This window comes from Phyllostomus discolor, chromosome 8, assembly GCF_004126475.2.
Source record: "Phyllostomus discolor isolate MPI-MPIP mPhyDis1 chromosome 8, mPhyDis1.pri.v3, whole genome shotgun sequence".
In the NCBI taxonomy this organism is placed as follows: Eukaryota; Metazoa; Chordata; class Mammalia; order Chiroptera; family Phyllostomidae; genus Phyllostomus; species Phyllostomus discolor.
Window position 1 is genome coordinate 1,674,999 of NC_040910.2, and position 16,412 is coordinate 1,691,410.

Genomic DNA, 16,412 nt, shown 5'->3' on the forward strand with positions numbered 1-16,412 from the left:
GTGACGAGAGCTGGGGGAGCCCCTCCCACCGCTCCGTCCAGGCGGCAAGGTTTGGCGACTCCCTGAGGGGACAGGGAGCGAGAGGCCAATGCCCACAGAGCCGAGAAGAGGGGCGTCAGGGAAGGTCATTTCTGTTTCAACCTCTCTCTGCTTGTCACGTCCGGGCCGCGGCCCTTGGGCGAGCACCCCGGAGTGGGGGCCACGCCGCTCCCCCCAGCCCTGGTGGCCCGTGGGAGCAGAGGGCACTTGCCGGGCTGCGTGTGGGACAGGACATGGCGGAGACACACACGGTGTGCGGCCCGGGGTCGCCACCCTGCTCAGCCAAGCAGCCAGACTGGCAGCTGCTCCGCTGGCCCGGCTCCCCCCGGGCGCTGCGGGGTGGGGCAGAAACGCCGGCTGAACGGCGAAGCGGCTGCCTCCGCAACAGGGCCGTATTCTGGGGCCGGTGACCTCATCGCCGCCGGTGCTGCCAGGGCTGGGCTCCAGGGCAAAGGGGACAGCGGTGGAGGGGCGGGGGGAGGGGAAGCACGGAGCAGCAGGCTGGACAAGTGGACACAGGCGTGCACTCCTCAGAGCTGGAGCCGGAGGGTCAGTGCCTCCGCCGCCTCCCCGCTCCCTGCGCCTCCCCGCCCCTCCCCCCACTGCTGCTGAGACTTCCGTCCAGCAGGGCTCTGAGCACAGCACCCCCACATCCCCCCCCCCCACCGGGACCCCAGTCAGTTGGTGGGGCCCCGCGTTCCCACCCAGGGGTGGGCCAGGGCCTGTCACCGCGCTGCCCACTGGCGAGTCTGAGTCCCCACTGGCTCTCGTCCTCATGCGCCCTGGCCAAGAGGCCAGAAGTCACTACCGTTGCGTGGCTGTCCTTCACTTCCACCTTGACCCCGTGGCCCTGAGGGGGGTCGTTAACCTGTGTCGTGAGGGAGGCCCTGGGCGTTTGCAGCGTCCTGGCCCGTGCCCTCCCCCCCCCCCCTTACAGTCAAGGGGAGGATGGGTCAGCTGGCCGGGAAGGAGCCCAGGACGAGAGAAAGCAGAGTGCACCCTCCCCTGCAAACTGGGGGAGGACACAGCCCTGTACATGGAGCACTCGCACACCCGTGTGTTTCCACGCCGGCTGCCCGCACGGCACGGGCACGGCCATGGTGGGGGGTAGGGACAGCACCTTCGGGCACTCCTTCCCCGGGCACGCCCCTGCTGGCCCACGAGTCAGGCAGGTGGCTGCCCTTTGCCGTGCACCCGGCCCCCAGGATCCTCCAACAGGATTTCCAGGGCCTCACCCGGTCAGACCGTCAAGGTCAAGGGGGAAGCCCGTGCGTGCGGAGCAGCCGGCAGCCCCGGCAGCGGCGTGTGGGGGGCAGGGGCTGGAGTTCCGAGAACCCCCGAAGGGGCATGCTGGGTGTTTCTTGTTTTCTTTTCTTTTTTTTAAGATTTTATTTATCTATTTTTAGAGAGGGAAGGGAAGGGGGGGGGAGAGAGAGAGAGAGAAACATCAATGTGTGGTTGCTGGGGGCCGTGGCCTGCAATCCAGGCATGTACCCTGACTGGGAATCGAACCTGTGACACTTTGGTTCACAGCCCGCGCTCCATCCACTGAGCTACGCCAGCCGGGCTCTTGTTTGTTTTCTTTATGGTGCTGCAATGCTTCATTTTTACAGCGGGCACGTCTGGTGGAAGGCGCCCCGTTAGGTGAGCCGCGTTCCCCGTAGCGAGGGCCCAGGTCCTCCAAAGGAAGAGTGGGCTCGGTGCTGCCTGAGCTGTCCTGCACAAACTCTGTGCGGCAGGGAGGTCCTCGTCCCAGGAAATCAGTGTGGGTTTGTCCTTTGAAAGCACAGTTCCCGTAGGTCACTGTGTGGTTTGCTCGAGTGATATCAGACGCCTGTGCACTAGCTTTGACCCGTCACGGCGCTCTAATACCCTTATCCTTCACGTGACTTCTCCATTTCCTCCGGGTACCAGAAGACGCCGCGTTCTGCCCGGCCGATTTGATTAACGCGGACAGCAGTTTCCGCACGAAACGAGCCCTTGGTCATTGGCTCCGTGGCTTGGCTTCAGGGTCATGCAATGACAGGGAGGAAGTTGAAAGGTCACCGTGTTTGGTTTCCCATGAGAGTCAAGGATTGATGGAAACACCCCGTCTTCAGCATGCTCCGTGTGGGGCCCGCCGGAGGGTGAAGGTCATGGGCGAGGGGAACCAGAGGCCGCACCTGCTGGCGGGTGTGCACCCTGCCTGTGGCCCAGGTGTCGTCTCACGGCACTCGGAGCCCCTGGGGTGGCTGCGAGCTGCACAGACGTCCTTGCGGAGCTGGTGGTCAGCGGGCGGGGCCAGCGTGTCCGCCACTGCCCGGCGGGAAGTCTTGGCTCTGGGGCACCCTCCTTTCCGGAGCGGTAATAGTTCTCTGTGTCATCTTTGCGACTGTGCATGTGTTTTTAATGAGTTCTTTTAAAAGTTCTCTTTTCTCATGTGCTGTCTAAATGTTTACAGAAGCCTGCCTGTCGTCCAGAAGCCTCGAGCAGCCCCCCCAGCAAACTGCCGCAGGCGGGCAGAGCATGCTGCCCGGGCTCTGGCCGCCGGGCCCTCGTGCAGGGGCCGGGCGCTCGCGTTCCCGGGAAGGACAGCGCGCGGAGAATACCATTCCATATTTGAACTTGCTCGCCCGGCCTCACGGGGCCTGCTTTCTGTAACAGCCCGTGGCAGGCAGCTGCGTCCGGCACATTTCTGCCCGCGGGACGCCGGCAGGCGCATTCCTGAGGACGCGGGCGTGGGGCGGGCCAGCCCCGTCTGAGTCCGTTCTCCCCCCGCCACCCCCTCAGGGAGCGGCCAGGGGTTGCTACCGGGAATGCTTTCTACTTTTATGGAGACCAGGTCCCTGAGGATGCAGGCCGGGTCCCTAAGGATGCAGACAGTCACCCCCGCCCGGGGTCTGGGTGTGTCCTCGCGGCCAGAGCAGAGACGTGCCGTCTTGGACCCAGACTCGGGGTGGCCGCCGCCCCCTGAGCTCCGGTGCAGGTTCTGAGGGTGGAGCGCCCGGAGACCCCACGTCGGCCTGCACGGCCCGCAGCCCGGTTGGGAGGTGCCGTGGAAGCCAGTCCCCCCTCCGGGCCGTCTGTGAAATGGCACCCCCGTCCCTTCCTTCCCTCCGCACTTAGTGGTGCTCTCCTGAGAACAGCCTGGCTTCCCTCCTGCAGTCACCTGCTCTCCGTGCGGACAGCGGGGCACCAGGGCGGTCATCGCCCACCCCCCGTGACTTCCTCACGAGCTTTCATTTCTCAGGCATCGGTTTCCTAGCTCGTTGTCTGCGGTCACGTTCCTGAACTTCCTTCACCGCCCTCACCTGTCGCCTCCCTGGGCCCTGCCTTCATCCAGGCCGATGGTGACCCCGCCCCCCGCCCCCGCACCCCGACCCGGCGTGGCTCCCGCTCTGCCGCCCCGTCCGGCTCAAAGGACCCGCATCGCCTGCCCCTCTGGTCTGCGTCTGTGACGCAGCTGCCTCCTTGCGCACCTCAGGCGTCCGCCCGTGGTCCCGTCACTCAGCCCCGGGCAGGGCGTGTCGGCAGGACGCAGAAACCCCTGCAGTACCTTGGTCAGAAAGGGCCTTTCCATGTCCTTTCTGTCCGCTCTCCCCAGCTTCTCCCTGCGGAGAGGCGGGGTCTCGGTGGGGACCTCGGACAACACACGCCCCTGGCTGCCCGGGGGGACCACCGTCAGTATGCCCCCGCCCAGTGCCGAATCTCGGGTGCCCCTTAGCCGTGACCAGGGGTCAGCACGCTGCCAGTGGCCCTGCTGCATCCAGAGTGGATGTCCCCGAGATGTGCACCGGCACGCTGGGAGCGCGGGTGACGTGTCGCGGCTGCAGGTTCGACCCCGGGTCAGGCTCGGGCAGCCGTCAGCCAGCGACGCATCCGTGAGCAGAATCACCAGCCGGCGTTCCCCTCCTTGCCTCTTCCTCCTTTCCACTCTCTCTCCTAAAACCAGTGAATAAAGTTTCTTAAAAAGGATATTTTCAGGAGTTATGAGTTTTCACTTACGTGCCCAGTGCCTAATTACGCAATCACAACAACACATGATAACAACACACAGTAGGTAGGCAAGACCTCTGCGCACTAGCAAATGTTTACTCTCCCTGGCGCACCCGCGAGCAGAACCGCGGCGGTGCAGCCGGGGGTTGCGAGGGCCGTGTTTGTGCGCGGGGGGCCCTGGCCTGTGGTCTCTGTGGGGTCAGCAGTCCCGCTAAAGGCGGAGAGAGGCGAGACCCTCCGGCGAGCTCTGTGGAGGGGAGACCCTCCGCCGCCGCGGTCGGGCGGCCGGCTCTGGAGAGAAAACACTCCCTGCGGCGCAGACGGGCCGGAAGGGGCGCTGGACGCGCCACGGACCTCGGCGCGCATGCGCGGGGGCGGCTGACCATTCCCACGGTGGCCTCCCGCCAACACGGACGCCGTGCGGGCTCCGGCTCCGGCTGCCTGGCAGAGCGACGCGCCACCCCTTCCCGCCCCCGGCACAGGCTGCGGTGACAGCTCCGTGCGCCTGGGGCCCCCGAGCTCCCGGAGACCGCGTCCTCGTCTCGCTCTGCGGACCCAGGAAGCTGCTCCGCGCGCTGCGCGGGGACGACTGCCTTAGGCGGGCCGCCCGCCCCCGCGCCGCCTTCTGCCGGCGCGCGCCCACCCGCGTCCGCTGTGCGCGGCTCGCACAGAGTGTTTCACGGGGGACCCCACTCTCCGCCGGGGCCAGACCGCGCAGCGAGACCGCAGTGTTTGCACAGCGTCTTCAGGGCGCATTCGCTTCGAACACGGCCTCCCACCCCCTCGAGTCTTTCTCTCTCGTGCGATCGCCCCCCGGAAGGGACTTGCTCTCCTTTCCTGTCTGTGTGCGAGTGGGAGGATTCGGAGTGGGCGGTGTAGACGCCGCACTGGGTGGGGGGGCGTGTCTCACGGGTGCACAGACGCACACAGAATCTCCCAAAACCTGCCTCTCCCAAAGGCAGGCTTCTAGGGGTGGGGGATGGCGGCGCGGGGTGCACAGGGGCCGGGATGCTGACCGTCGCCTCCCTCTCGCCCCCGCAGATCCGAAGCCAGAGCAAAGCGTCGGGGTCCGGGCTGCGCGAGGGCGATGAAGTGGTCTCCATCAACGGCTGCCCCTGCGCGGGCCTGTCCCACCCCCAGGTCGTGGAGCTCATGGAGAGCGTCGCGGACTCGCTGCACCTGCTCGTCAAACGGTACGGGGTGCGGGCGGGGCGGGGCCTCTGCCGCCTCTGGAGGCCGCGGGGGCAGGCGTGGGGGAGGGGGGAGGCGTGGGGAAGTCAGGTGCCACCGGGTGCAGCCGGGTGCAGCCTGGCGCTCTGTGGAAGGTCGGTGTAGCGGCACAGAAAAACCTCCGTGTCATTGGACAAGGAACCATCTTAACCCACTGCATTTCCTGGTTGATGGGAACTCAACTTGGAAACCTTCGTTTCAAGAAGGTCATTGAGAATCTTAAGTTATTTACAGCTAGTTCCTTAGAAAGCCCAGACTGTTGAACACCATTGAATCCTTCCAGGCCCAGGCTTGTGGTGGGGCAGGATCAGGAACTTTCAATTCCCAGGTTCACACATGCATTTGAAACATGTAATGTTAAACCGTTCCACTGTACACTAGCTTTTTGATAGAAAGAACATGCCCAGGAGAAGGAAAAGAACAACAACAAAACCCCTTAACAGCAGCCAGATTCCTGCTGGCCAGGCCCTGGGAAAGCCAGCACTTGGGTCTGGACAAGGGCGGTCCAAGTCCAGTTTCTCGGCCATCCTTGCCAATCACTTGTCAGGCTGCTCCCCTCAAGCCCACCCTCGCACTCACCGCTGCAAAGCGCAGAGGTTTAAACGTAAGAACAAAAGACGGTAATGTCAGGGGAAGAGCCCTGCCGCATCCGTGTCCCCGCTGCGTGCAAAGCACAGTCCGGTCCCAGCAGCGCGGCCGCCCAGCAGGAAGGCTCAGGCCGGCATGGCGGTGTGCAGGGTGGGGGGCCGGGGGGGTCCTCTCACAGAAGAACCGCACGCCCTCCAGGGCTGTTCGCCCAGCTCTGCAGGGACCCCGCCCACAGCACGGCCCCCGTGGTCCCTCAGTACAACCCTGTTTCTCTGCAAACACGGCCTCCCCGTGGCCAGAATCCCGTGGAAATAAACGAAATCAGCTGCACTCTTAGCGTCTCCCGTCCGGACGTTTACCCACCAGGCCCGGCGTCGGCGCCCTCAGGACCCTGCTTGTGTGTGCGGCTGCCACTCGCCACCGGGAAGGGCGCCGTGTGCGGCTGCAGCCGCAGCGAGCCGGGGCAAGCAGCCCTGAGCGGTGGGAGCACCCCGTCTTCAGAAAGGGCTAACGGCAGCCAGGCCAGACGGGGCATCCCTTCCCTGACCCGCTCCCCTGCAGGGTCTCGAGAGCTGCGAGGCCGGTTCTGGGAGCACAGCGCGGTGGGGACACCCCTCCTCGCTCTGGTGGGGATGCCGGGGCCGGCCGTCCCTGGGGACACCAGGCGGGGCGGGGCGGGCGGCCACGGCTGCGTCGGAGGCCCTTGCTCACCGTCAGGAACAGGGCAGCTAGTTCTCTGCTGCTTCAGCCAACGCAGTTGTGATCGCTGCTATTTCCTCTTCAGAGTTTGGCCTTACCTAACAAATGACTGACGATAGTGAAAACAGAGCCTCAAATTCACAGCTGCCAGAAGGCAGCCGGCACCTCATCTCCCTCACCATGGTCACCCGCACCCTGGTACCCGAGGGTGGTTTCCTGGAGTTAAACCCCTCCCCCCTCCCCCACGCCCAGAACCGCCCTCCCCGGCTCGGGGCCCAGCGGCCTGCTTCTCCTGGCCGGCTGCCTGCAGATGGCCAGGTCAGGCCCCCCTAAAACACCCCTGTATCGTGAGGTCTCTGTTATCCTCAGTGGAGTTAAAGCAAGCAAGGTGTTTTTAAATTACACAATTATGTGTTGGGGAGAAGGAGATTTTTCTCTGCTCTTCTAGATTCTTCGGGCTGATCTAAGAGTGATACTGACATGAGGCCGGTGAACAGGAAAAATGACCGAGTTTAGGGATGTTTGTGTGCACAAGGGTCGTCAGGACCGTGGCGCACCCCCAGGGCAGGGCGGGCTGTACGCCGCCTCGGGCGGTGGAGACGGGACTTCAGGGGGGAGGAGGGAGCGAGTGTTTGGCAAAGGAGCGTGTGCTGGGCCGGAGGGAGGACATGGGGACCCAGGGAGGAGCCCGGGCTCCAGGGTCCGGGCTCTGCAGCGCCCCCCCCCCCACCCCACTGCCCACCCCATCGCCCCACGCTGTGCCCCATGGAACCGTCTCTGCCAATGGCTCGGTTCCGGAACGGCGTTCTGTCTCAGTCCTTCCAGGCCGTTGGCCGGAGGCCCGAGGTTCTTCCTCAGTCGTTTGTTTCTCAAAAACAAAATAACCCTTCCTCCCGCCAGAGAGACACAGGTTGGCGGCCAGGTCTTGCCTCCCTACACCTGACTCGTGAGTTGTGGAACTGGGCACCTGTGTAGACTGGACGGAAGTGAGTGTTGTAAGGTGTGAGGCTTTCACGCCAGGGCGTTCGTGGTTTTGTCCACGTGAATCCACTGTGCGTCGGCCACCAGGAAGCACGAGCACTCATCCGGCCCGGTCGCCGCCCGTGTGCGGTCTCTGAGGCTGGCGTGGGTTCCCGCCCTCGGCTCCGTGTCTGTGGTGGTGGCCGGCAGGGTGCGGGGTGGCTCCGTCTGGTTCCCCGCAAGGCCCTCCCGGTGCCCTCATATCTGACCTGAGGAAGAGCTAATGTGCTGTCCTGGTGGTTTTAAAGCACTGTATTATACTTTTTTTTTGTATCACCAGGGAGCTTTATAGATTATGTGCTTGGAGAAAGCTGCATCTCATTGGATGGTTTTAGTTTTGTCAAAAGCCAAGTTGTGAGTCTGAGATTGCATGACCACGGAAATTCTCGGGCAAACCCCCTTGAGCTGGCAAGAAGGAGGACGCAGTCCCGCCCAGGGATGACCCTGCATCAGCCCGGCTGCCTTGTGAGGGGGGAAGAGGCAGGCACAGACAGACAGTGCTGCTCCTTAAGGGAAAAAAACAAATAAGAAAATAAAACCTCACGGAAGTGAGGCCCGAGGGCCTCAGCTGCAGCTGTGGGGTGAGGACGAGCCCCTTCCGAAAGCAGGGCGGGGGGCGGGGGAGTCTGATTTGGAGTCTTAGCACAGAGGTGTTCGGCCCTGGAATCGACCCCGCTCCCCGCAGACCCGGCTTTGCCAACCCCAACAGGGACGCTGAGGTCAAATCAAGGTGCTGGGGCGGGGAGTCCGGGCTCCTGGGCTGCGGGGCAGAGGGCGGTTGGACCTCAGCGGTCCTCCTCCCAGGACGGTGCTCCGAGGGGCGGGTCCCCGGGCGGACAGGGACACAGGTCGAGGCACAAACACCGCACGACTCGGTGCCGCACGGCACTCGGGAGGGGCTCCCTGACACCGGGCCGCCGGGCTGGGCGCTGCGCGGTAGGAAGTGCACCCACGGGGGCTCCCAGGGCAGCCCGCGCCTCCTCCCTCTCCGGGAAGCCCAGCCTGCAGCGGGGTCCCTGGAACTGCCTGTGTCCCAGCGCTGCTCTGGGGCTGCGGGGCGCGCCCGGGTGACTTCACAGCGTCCAGACCCGAACCCGGCCGGCGAGACGGGGAAACGCTTCCTCATGTTTTAACAGACACGGTTTTTGGGAAACAGCCGGGTGGTTGCAAAGAGCACCCGTGTGGCCATCACCTGCCCTTTTAAACACGTAAAAGCGGGATCTAGGGTGCATGTAGGTTTCATCACCTCTTGTGAGCGTTCTCGCTTGGCTTCAAGGGAACAATTACCCGGAAGATCTTCAGACAACCACAGAGACCTGGTGCCCCGTGTGATTCCGGATGAGCTGCGGCCACACTCGGGGGGTGGCCCGGGGACCACCCTTGCACCCACTGCTGCTTGGGGGGGGGTGTCAGGGAGGCCTGGGGCAGGTGCAGTCCCCGTGGTGACCGTCTGGAATGGTTTTTCTGTGTGCAGAGCTTCCGGCGGGATCAACGAGACTCTGGCCCCTGAAACGGAACCCGGGACCCAGCAGCAGCCCCCCCAGGGTGGGCACGTGGGAAGCAGCACCCTGCAGATCCAGCCGGCCCTGCCGAGCCGGGACGGGGATCCCTGCGTGGTCCACGTGGAGAGTGGAGCCCCCCTCGAGGAGGACCCGGGCCGAGGCCCCGCTCTCCCTGGGAGCAGCAAGGAGGAGACCGGCCTGAGCCGCCCTGAGAGCCCGCGCACGCCCACCGCCCTGAGGGGGCTCTCCACGGAGGGGCCGGCCCGGCCAGGCACCGTGGTGGAGCTGCAGCTGTGCCTGTCACGGGTGGTGCCCTCGGGCGCGGGCCCCCCTGTGGCGGCTCTCCTGGGCGCTGAGACATCTCCGGGTCCTGACCCACACCCCGACTCAGACTGCAGCGGGGTGGCCCTCGGAAACCCAGCCCCCTCCCGCCAGCAGGCGGCCCCCCCTCTGAGGTCCAGCAAGGTCGTCCAGCTCCGCGGCGGCCGGGAGCTGCGCGTGGCCCGGGCGGGGGAGGCGGGGGGCGCGGGGCCGCCCCGGGTGGAAGTGATCTTCGACTGCGCTGACAGGCAGCGGAGGGAAGGGTGCGGGCTGCCGGCCGCAGCGGGGGGTGTGGACTCCCCGGGGGGAGGAGGGCGGCCGGAGGCACCTCCTCCTCTGGCAGCCTTCGCCGCCTCGTCAGAAGGCACGGAGCCGGGGGACGAGCCGCGCAGCGGCCGGGACCACAGCAGACCTCACAAGCACAGAGCGCGCCACGCACGTGAGTCCTGCGGGGGCGCGGGGGCGCGAGGGGCTGGGGTCCGGGCGTCCCGCTGCTGCTGCCGCTGCTGCTGCTGCTCCCGCTGCTCCCGCTGCTCCCGCTGCTCCCGCTGCTCCCGCTGCTCCCGCTGCTCCCGCACGGCTCTCTCTGTGCAGCAGACTCTCTCTCGTGTCTTTCATCGGCTCTTTAAAAGACACTTAGCGCACAAAATAACAAACACTTTCTGAGCTGGAAGCGGCGAGTTCGTGGTAGAGTTCCGAGCCTTCCACCCCCAGGGCTCGGGCAGCGATACAGCCAGCGGCACGGCTACTGTTGCCTCTCTGATTAGTCTCGGAGGGCTGTCACTTTGTGTTGAAGCAGCGCAGGGAGCCTGTGAGGGAAGGAATGTGGGCTCTGGGTTCCAGCGCCAGGCGCCGCCCGGAGGAGTCTGCCTGTGCAGTGGGGGCTCCCACCGGCCCCCAGAGCAGACCCTCGTCCTGAGCCTGGCCGCCGTGCGGCGTGATGATGCCTGCAGAACCGAGTTGACGGACAAGGGCATGTGGCGCACCGGCAGCTACATGATCCTGCCCGTGTTGCAAGCCCTTGCCGCACTGCCGAGGGTTTCATCTGCCTCTGGACACCTGAGCCGCCTCCAGGGCCCCACGGAGGCATTTAAATGTCCCCACGCAGAGGACACGCCTGCGTCCGGGGCTCTTCCTGGTGGTCTGTCTCACCGGGGAGGGACAGGGGAAGAAGAATGGGGACAAGAGTGGCAGCGAGGTTTCACAGTGTTTGTTATTTTCTTCCTTTTCCCCCACACATTTTGGGACGTCTTTGGAGGAGGCAGAGGCTGGTGGTGGGCCAAGGCGCTCGGGCGTCTGAGTGACACTTAGCGGTAATGAACGTGGTTACTCGGGGCAGGAAACCGAGGCTTCCTACCTGCGGCCACTCCTGCCGCACGTGGTTTTAGCCCGGCCGCTCTCGGCCATACTGGCCCGTGCTGGCTGCCACCCCATCCACGCCGAGTGTCTGCCCACAGCCTGGCGTGTGCGGACCTCACAGGTGTGCGAGGGCAGGTGCACGTGCCTGGCACGTTGGTGACGGTCACTTCGGCAGTGAGTGTGTCGCACGTCAGGAGGAGGGCGTGTGCGGGGTGGCCACACACTTTGTCCCTTTCTCTAGTGAGACGTCACGGCCGGTGAGTGTCAGTGACTTTGTTGTGAAGCTAGTGACTGCGGTTCCACTCTTAAGAAATGACTCATTGAGTCGGATTTTGTAGAGCACGAAGAGCAGATTTTGGACCGTAAAACACGTCAGAGCTGCTTCTGAAATTTCCCCCAAACTGCTTCGAGTTCAGCACCCGTTTGTGAACCATGCTCCCTCCCGGTGAGCACGACCAGGGTCAGCTCACACCGCACACTACCTCGCTGTCCGTGTCTTCTCATGACAACGGCGGCAACGTTTTAAATGTAAATGTTCATGTCAAAACTGCCAAACTCGCGCTTGAAGTGTTTCCATCGTGGTGTCAGCTCTCACCCGCAGCTCAAAGGGCCGCTAACCGTGTGATGTGTCTGTCGCCGAGATTTACAGTCACCCCCGCTGCCGCCGCCGTGGCGTCAGGCTTCTGAAATAGCAGCGCATTCTGGAGCCGCCCGGCCACGCTGCCGCCCGGCTCGCGCATTCGCGGGGCCTGACGTCCTGGATTATTATTAATCGTGACTCAGGCCTGCGGTCACTGTCCCTTTAGTTTCTCCAGCCTCTACTAATTCCCTCTCTGTAAATGGGAAGGCTTTGGAGGGGAGACAAAGCCGGGGCGGGGGGGACAGAAGAAAACTTGAATACTTAAAGTCATTATGTTAAAGCATAAACGACTTTAACGTTTTTGCCCCCTCCCCCCCCCCCAGCGTTTTAAACGTCCTTGGAAATAGCGTTGTATTGACGCGCGGTTCGTAAGCGGGGAAGCATGAAGGCATGCCCTGACTTGTTTCCGGAGAACGCGGTCCTTACATGGTCTCCCATGGGCGCAGTCCTGCCTGCGCCCCAGTAGCCGAGCCTGCCAGGCACCCCCTGTGGAGGCAGGGTCCCGCCCCAGGCAGACCAGGAGACAGGTGTGCTCCCCAGCACTCACGAACCTGGCTTTTCACACCAGCTCCCGGCCAGCTTGGGGTGGGGCACAGCGGGGGTCCCGGCGGGAAGCCCCGGGGCCTCCCCCAGTGGCAGTGGGGTCCCCGGAGCCGGCCTTGCCCGCAGCTCAGGGTGTGTCTGACCCCCCCCCCCCCCCCCCAGGGCTCCGGAGGAGCGAGAGCCTCTCGGAGAAGCAGGCGAAGGAGGCCAAGTCCCGATGCCGGAGCATCGCGCTGCTGCTCACGGCCCCGCCCAGCCCCCACGCCAGGGGCGTGCTGATGTTTAAGAAGCTGCGGCAGCGGGCCAGGAAGTTCACGCTCGTCAGCTACGGGACCGGGGAGCTCCAGCAGCGGCAGGCGGCGGCGGGGGACCCGGAGGAGGACGGGCACAGCGACAGCCCCTTCGAGGAGGCTCTGCTGGGCGCCAGCGAGTCGGACGGGGACGAGGAGGAGGAGCTGCCCTCGGACGGCGACAGCAGCGCCCACGTGCTGACGTTCGGCTGGGACCCCGCACCCGGGGGCGCGGAGGAGAGACCCACCCGCGAGGCCAGGATGGAGATGCTGCCGGACACCTCGGGCAAGGGGGCCCTCATGTTCGCCAAGAGGAGGGAGCGGATGGACCAGATCGCGGCCCAGAGGGAGGACGCGGCGGGCGCGGCGGGGGCGCAGGCGGACGGCCCGAGCGCCGGGACGTCCTACCGCCGCGCGGAGGAGGCCGCGGTGACCCGGCAGAGCTGCGTGAGCCGGAGCTACATCGAGGTGAGCCCCGGCCCCGGCCACGCCGCGCCCCAGCACAACGGCCTCGGGGCGGCGCCCTACGCCGAGGAGGCCCTGAGGACGGCCCCCACGAACAGGACGGCCAGGCCCTTCCCGGGGCCCGCCGCCGCCTTCCCCCCGCCCCGCGGCTGGACGAGCCCCACGGCCGACTTCCCGGCACCCCCGCCCTACTCGGCGGTCACGCCGCCCCCGGGGGCCCTGGCCCACCCGGCGGGCAGCCCCACGGCGGGCCCCGTGCAGCCCCCGCCCTGGCCGCAGCCCGCGCCCTGGGCCCCCGAGTGCATCATCGCCTCCCGCGACGAGAGGATCGCCGTGCCGGCCAAGAGGACCGGCATCCTGCAGGAGGCCAAGCGCAGGGGCGCCGCCAAGCCCATGTTCACCTTCAAGGAGCCCAAGGTCAGCCCCAACCCCGAGCTGCTGTCGCTGCTGCAGAACTCCGAGGGCAGGCGCGGCCCCGGGGGGGCGGGCGGCGACTCGGGCCCGGAAGAGGACTACCTCAGCCTGGGCGCGGAGGCCTGCAACTTCATGCAGGGCCCCTCGGCCAAGCAGAAGACACCCCCGCCGGTGGCCCCGAAGCCCGCAGCCAAGCCCTCCTCCCCCTCCTCCCAGCCGGGGACGCCAGCGACTCCGGTATCTCCCGTCTGGTCGCCAGGCTTGGCTCCCGCCCACCCTCCGGCCTTCCCCGCGGCCACCCAGCCGCAGGGCGCCGTTGCATCATCGGTCAAAATAGCCCCGCCGTCCTACCCTCCTGCCCGGCCCGCCAGTGCCCTCAGCCCGGCCGGCCCCTTCAGGGGACCCCCGGCCGCAGTGGCCAGCGTGAACTACACCGCCAGCACAGCCAAGCCAGCGGCCCCCGAGCCCGCGGCCGCCGTGGGGCCGCCCGGCGAGCTCCCCGGGATGCAGGGCAGAGGGGCCCAGCTCTTCGCCAAGAGGCAGTCCAGGATGGAGAAGTACGTGGTGGACTCGGACACCGTGCAGGCCCACGCCGCCCGCGCCCAGTCCCCGACCCCGTCCCTCCCGGCCGGCTGGAAGTACTCCTCCAACATCCGAGCCCCGCCGCCGGTGGGCTACAACCCCATCCACTCGCCCTCCTACCCGCCGGCCGCCGCCGCCAGGTCCCAGCCGCCGGCCCCGCAGGCCCCCAGGCCCGGCAGGAAGAAGGGCAAGAAGCCCCTCAACGCGCTGGATGTCATGAAGCACCAACCGTACCAGCTCAGCGCCTCCCTGTTCACTTTCCAGCCTCCCGATGCCAAGGCTGGCCTCCCCCAGAGGTCACCCGCCAAGGTCAACTCGGTGCCCCCCGCGAGGCAGGCGCCCCCGTCCCCGGCGGCGAGTGCCAGCTCGCCCGCCCACAGGAAGGCCGCGTCCGTGTGCTCCCTGCCAGCCCGCGGCCCCCAGCCCGCCTTCTTCCCGGAGGCCGCCTCCCCGGTCAGCGCGTCCCCAGTGCCGGGGGGCGCCCCCAGCTCCCCAAAGCAAGAGCCGGCCTCCACGGCGGCGGCGTGTCTGGCGCCGAGGCCCAAGTTCTCGGCCAAGAAGAGCGGCGTGGCGGTGCAGGTGTGGAAGCCGTCCATCGCGGAGGGGTGACCGCGCGGCGGGAGCCGGGGTCCGCTTTGCTCGAAGCCAGTAGTTTGCGATGTCACTCGAGCCCCCGCAGCCGCCCAGCAAGCCCCCCGCTTCCTTCGCTTCAGATGTCCCCCCCCCGCCCCCCGCGTGGGTCCGAAGGGCGTGGCATCCGTGCTCCGAAGCCTAACGCAGCTGGGCTTCGGCCACGCGTCTCCCCCTCGTGCACTTCAACAGTCGGGGGCACCCAGACAGACGTGCGCCGGGGCACCGAGTGGGCGGGCACCTGGGGGTCCACGCGGCGGCCCTGAGACAGGCTGGGACCCGCGCCGCCAAACCTCCGGGCACAGCCCTCCCGCCCCAGGGCAGCTGTGCTCCGGTGACAGGTTCCAAGCCGCGAGCGTGCCACACGCGGGGACGGTTTCTGCTTTGAGGAGTGCGTCATTGCTAGTGTTCGGGGTGGGAAGTCTGTCGAGGACGGGGTCGGCTGTGGCCGGTCAGCCTCGGGCTCCTGGGGGACGGCAGGTGCCCGGGGACTCGTGCATGTCCGGGTTTAGTGGGGGAGAGAGAGGGGTGGGGTGAGAGAGGGGGCGTTGATTCTTAGCGAGCGGCCGGGGTGCATATCCCGTTCCCGGCCAGATGCCCCACGTAGGGGAGCTCAGTTCAGGAGACGTCGTCACAGCCAGCGGGGTGGGGTGGGGAGGCTGAGTGTCCTGAGACGGGGTCCCCATCGCCTCCCCACCCCCCTACCGTGACTTTGGGGCTGAGGGAGCCCATCTGGGTTTCCCGGGAGGTGCCGCTCTGCTCCCTGGACTGAGGGGGGCGGCAGAGTGCGGGGCAGGGGAGGAAGGTGTGAAGGTGTGGTGGGTGAGCTGTAGGTACAGGGGCACCGGCGAGACCCAATGGTCAGGCGAGGGCAGGGTTCCGGACCCCGGGCTGAGGGTGAAGCTGGAGGAACGCTGTGTGGCGGGCGAGCATGCGCACCGGGGCTGGCCTCCCGCCCACGGGCCTCACCGCCGACTCTCTCCTATATATCTGCTCCTGGACAACGGCTTCGCCCGGTACTCCTTGCGGCTCTCACTGCGTGCTCTGCTTCACCGCCTCACCGCTCGCCTCCGCCGGGCCGGGAGGACCCAGGCAAGGTTACCCTGTGGGTTTGGAGCCCCGTGCAGCGCCTGCCACCCCGCCGGCTGCGAAGCTGGCCGTGTCACTGACAGGGACCCAGAGGCCTTGCCCGTGTCTGTTTTAAGTCCGGGGCCCAAGCCGGCCGGCCGTGGACTACACCCACTGTGAGGTCGTGCGGAGAACCGCGAGGCGCTGCGGGCCGCTCCGGGGAGACGCCCCTCCCGGTCCTCAGGGGTGCCTGCCCTCCCCCCTTCCTCCTCCTCCTCCCCCTCCCCCTCCTCTGTTTCTGCCCTGTCAGTCGGCTGCGTTTTCCACTCTCCTATTAAATGGTACTTTCTTCTCTCCCTGTGCGTTTCATTTAAACACCTTCTGTCTGCGAGCTGTCCTGACCCCTGCCTCTCTCACTTGCTCCCCGAGCGCCCGCACGTCCTGTTTGTGAGCATGCAGGTCTCTGGGGCGCAGAGAGCAGAAGTCACACACAGAGAGCAGAAGTCGGCGGCTACACCGCCGCGGGGCTGGTTCCCCCGGGGCCTTTTCCCGGGAAGTTTCCTGCCGCCTGTGGCAGCCATGTGCCTGGAGGCCGCCCGCCCAGGGCGCAGCCGTCTCTCTCTCGTGGGTCTTTTTGGGAAGTCAGTGAGCAGGTGAGCGCAGGGTGCAGGGGGAGTGTCTGCCCGCCCTGTGGCCCTCAGGCCTCTGTCGCCCGGGCCCCGCCGAGGGGGCTGTTGAGTGCTCTGCATTCCGCACTCTCTTCCGAGGGAGCGGCCGGGAAAGGCCTCCGGAGGTCAGGCATGCAGGGCGGCGCTCCCCGCCCCTTGCGTTCCCCACAGAGCATCTGAAGAATGGCACGAATCGGAGGAAGGATCACACCACGGAGCACGAGGCAGCAGCCTGAGATCATCGGTCCGAAGTAGCCCGGGGTGGTGACGCCCCAGGAGTGTCCCCAGCTGTCTGGTGGCCTGTGGGTGGCAGGCAGGACACGTATTTGCGGCCCACTTCCTGTTGGGCAGGTGGTGGTCCCAGCAGAGCCACGTTTGG

At 66.3% G+C, this 16,412-nt stretch overlaps 1 protein-coding gene across 1 annotated transcript in view; it reads left to right on the forward strand.

Moving 5' to 3' along the window:
- Positions 1–16,412, forward strand: part of SYNPO2 (synaptopodin 2) — a 76,478-nt gene that overhangs the window by 44,001 nt on the left and 16,065 nt on the right. Inside the window, exons 2-4 of the mRNA XM_028521716.2 lie at positions 5,056–5,207; positions 9,026–9,813; positions 12,079–14,246. Coding sequence (XP_028377517.1) covers positions 5,056–5,207; positions 9,026–9,813; positions 12,079–14,246 — 3,108 coding nt within the window. The remainder of the gene's footprint in view (positions 1–5,055; positions 5,208–9,025; positions 9,814–12,078; positions 14,247–16,412) is intronic.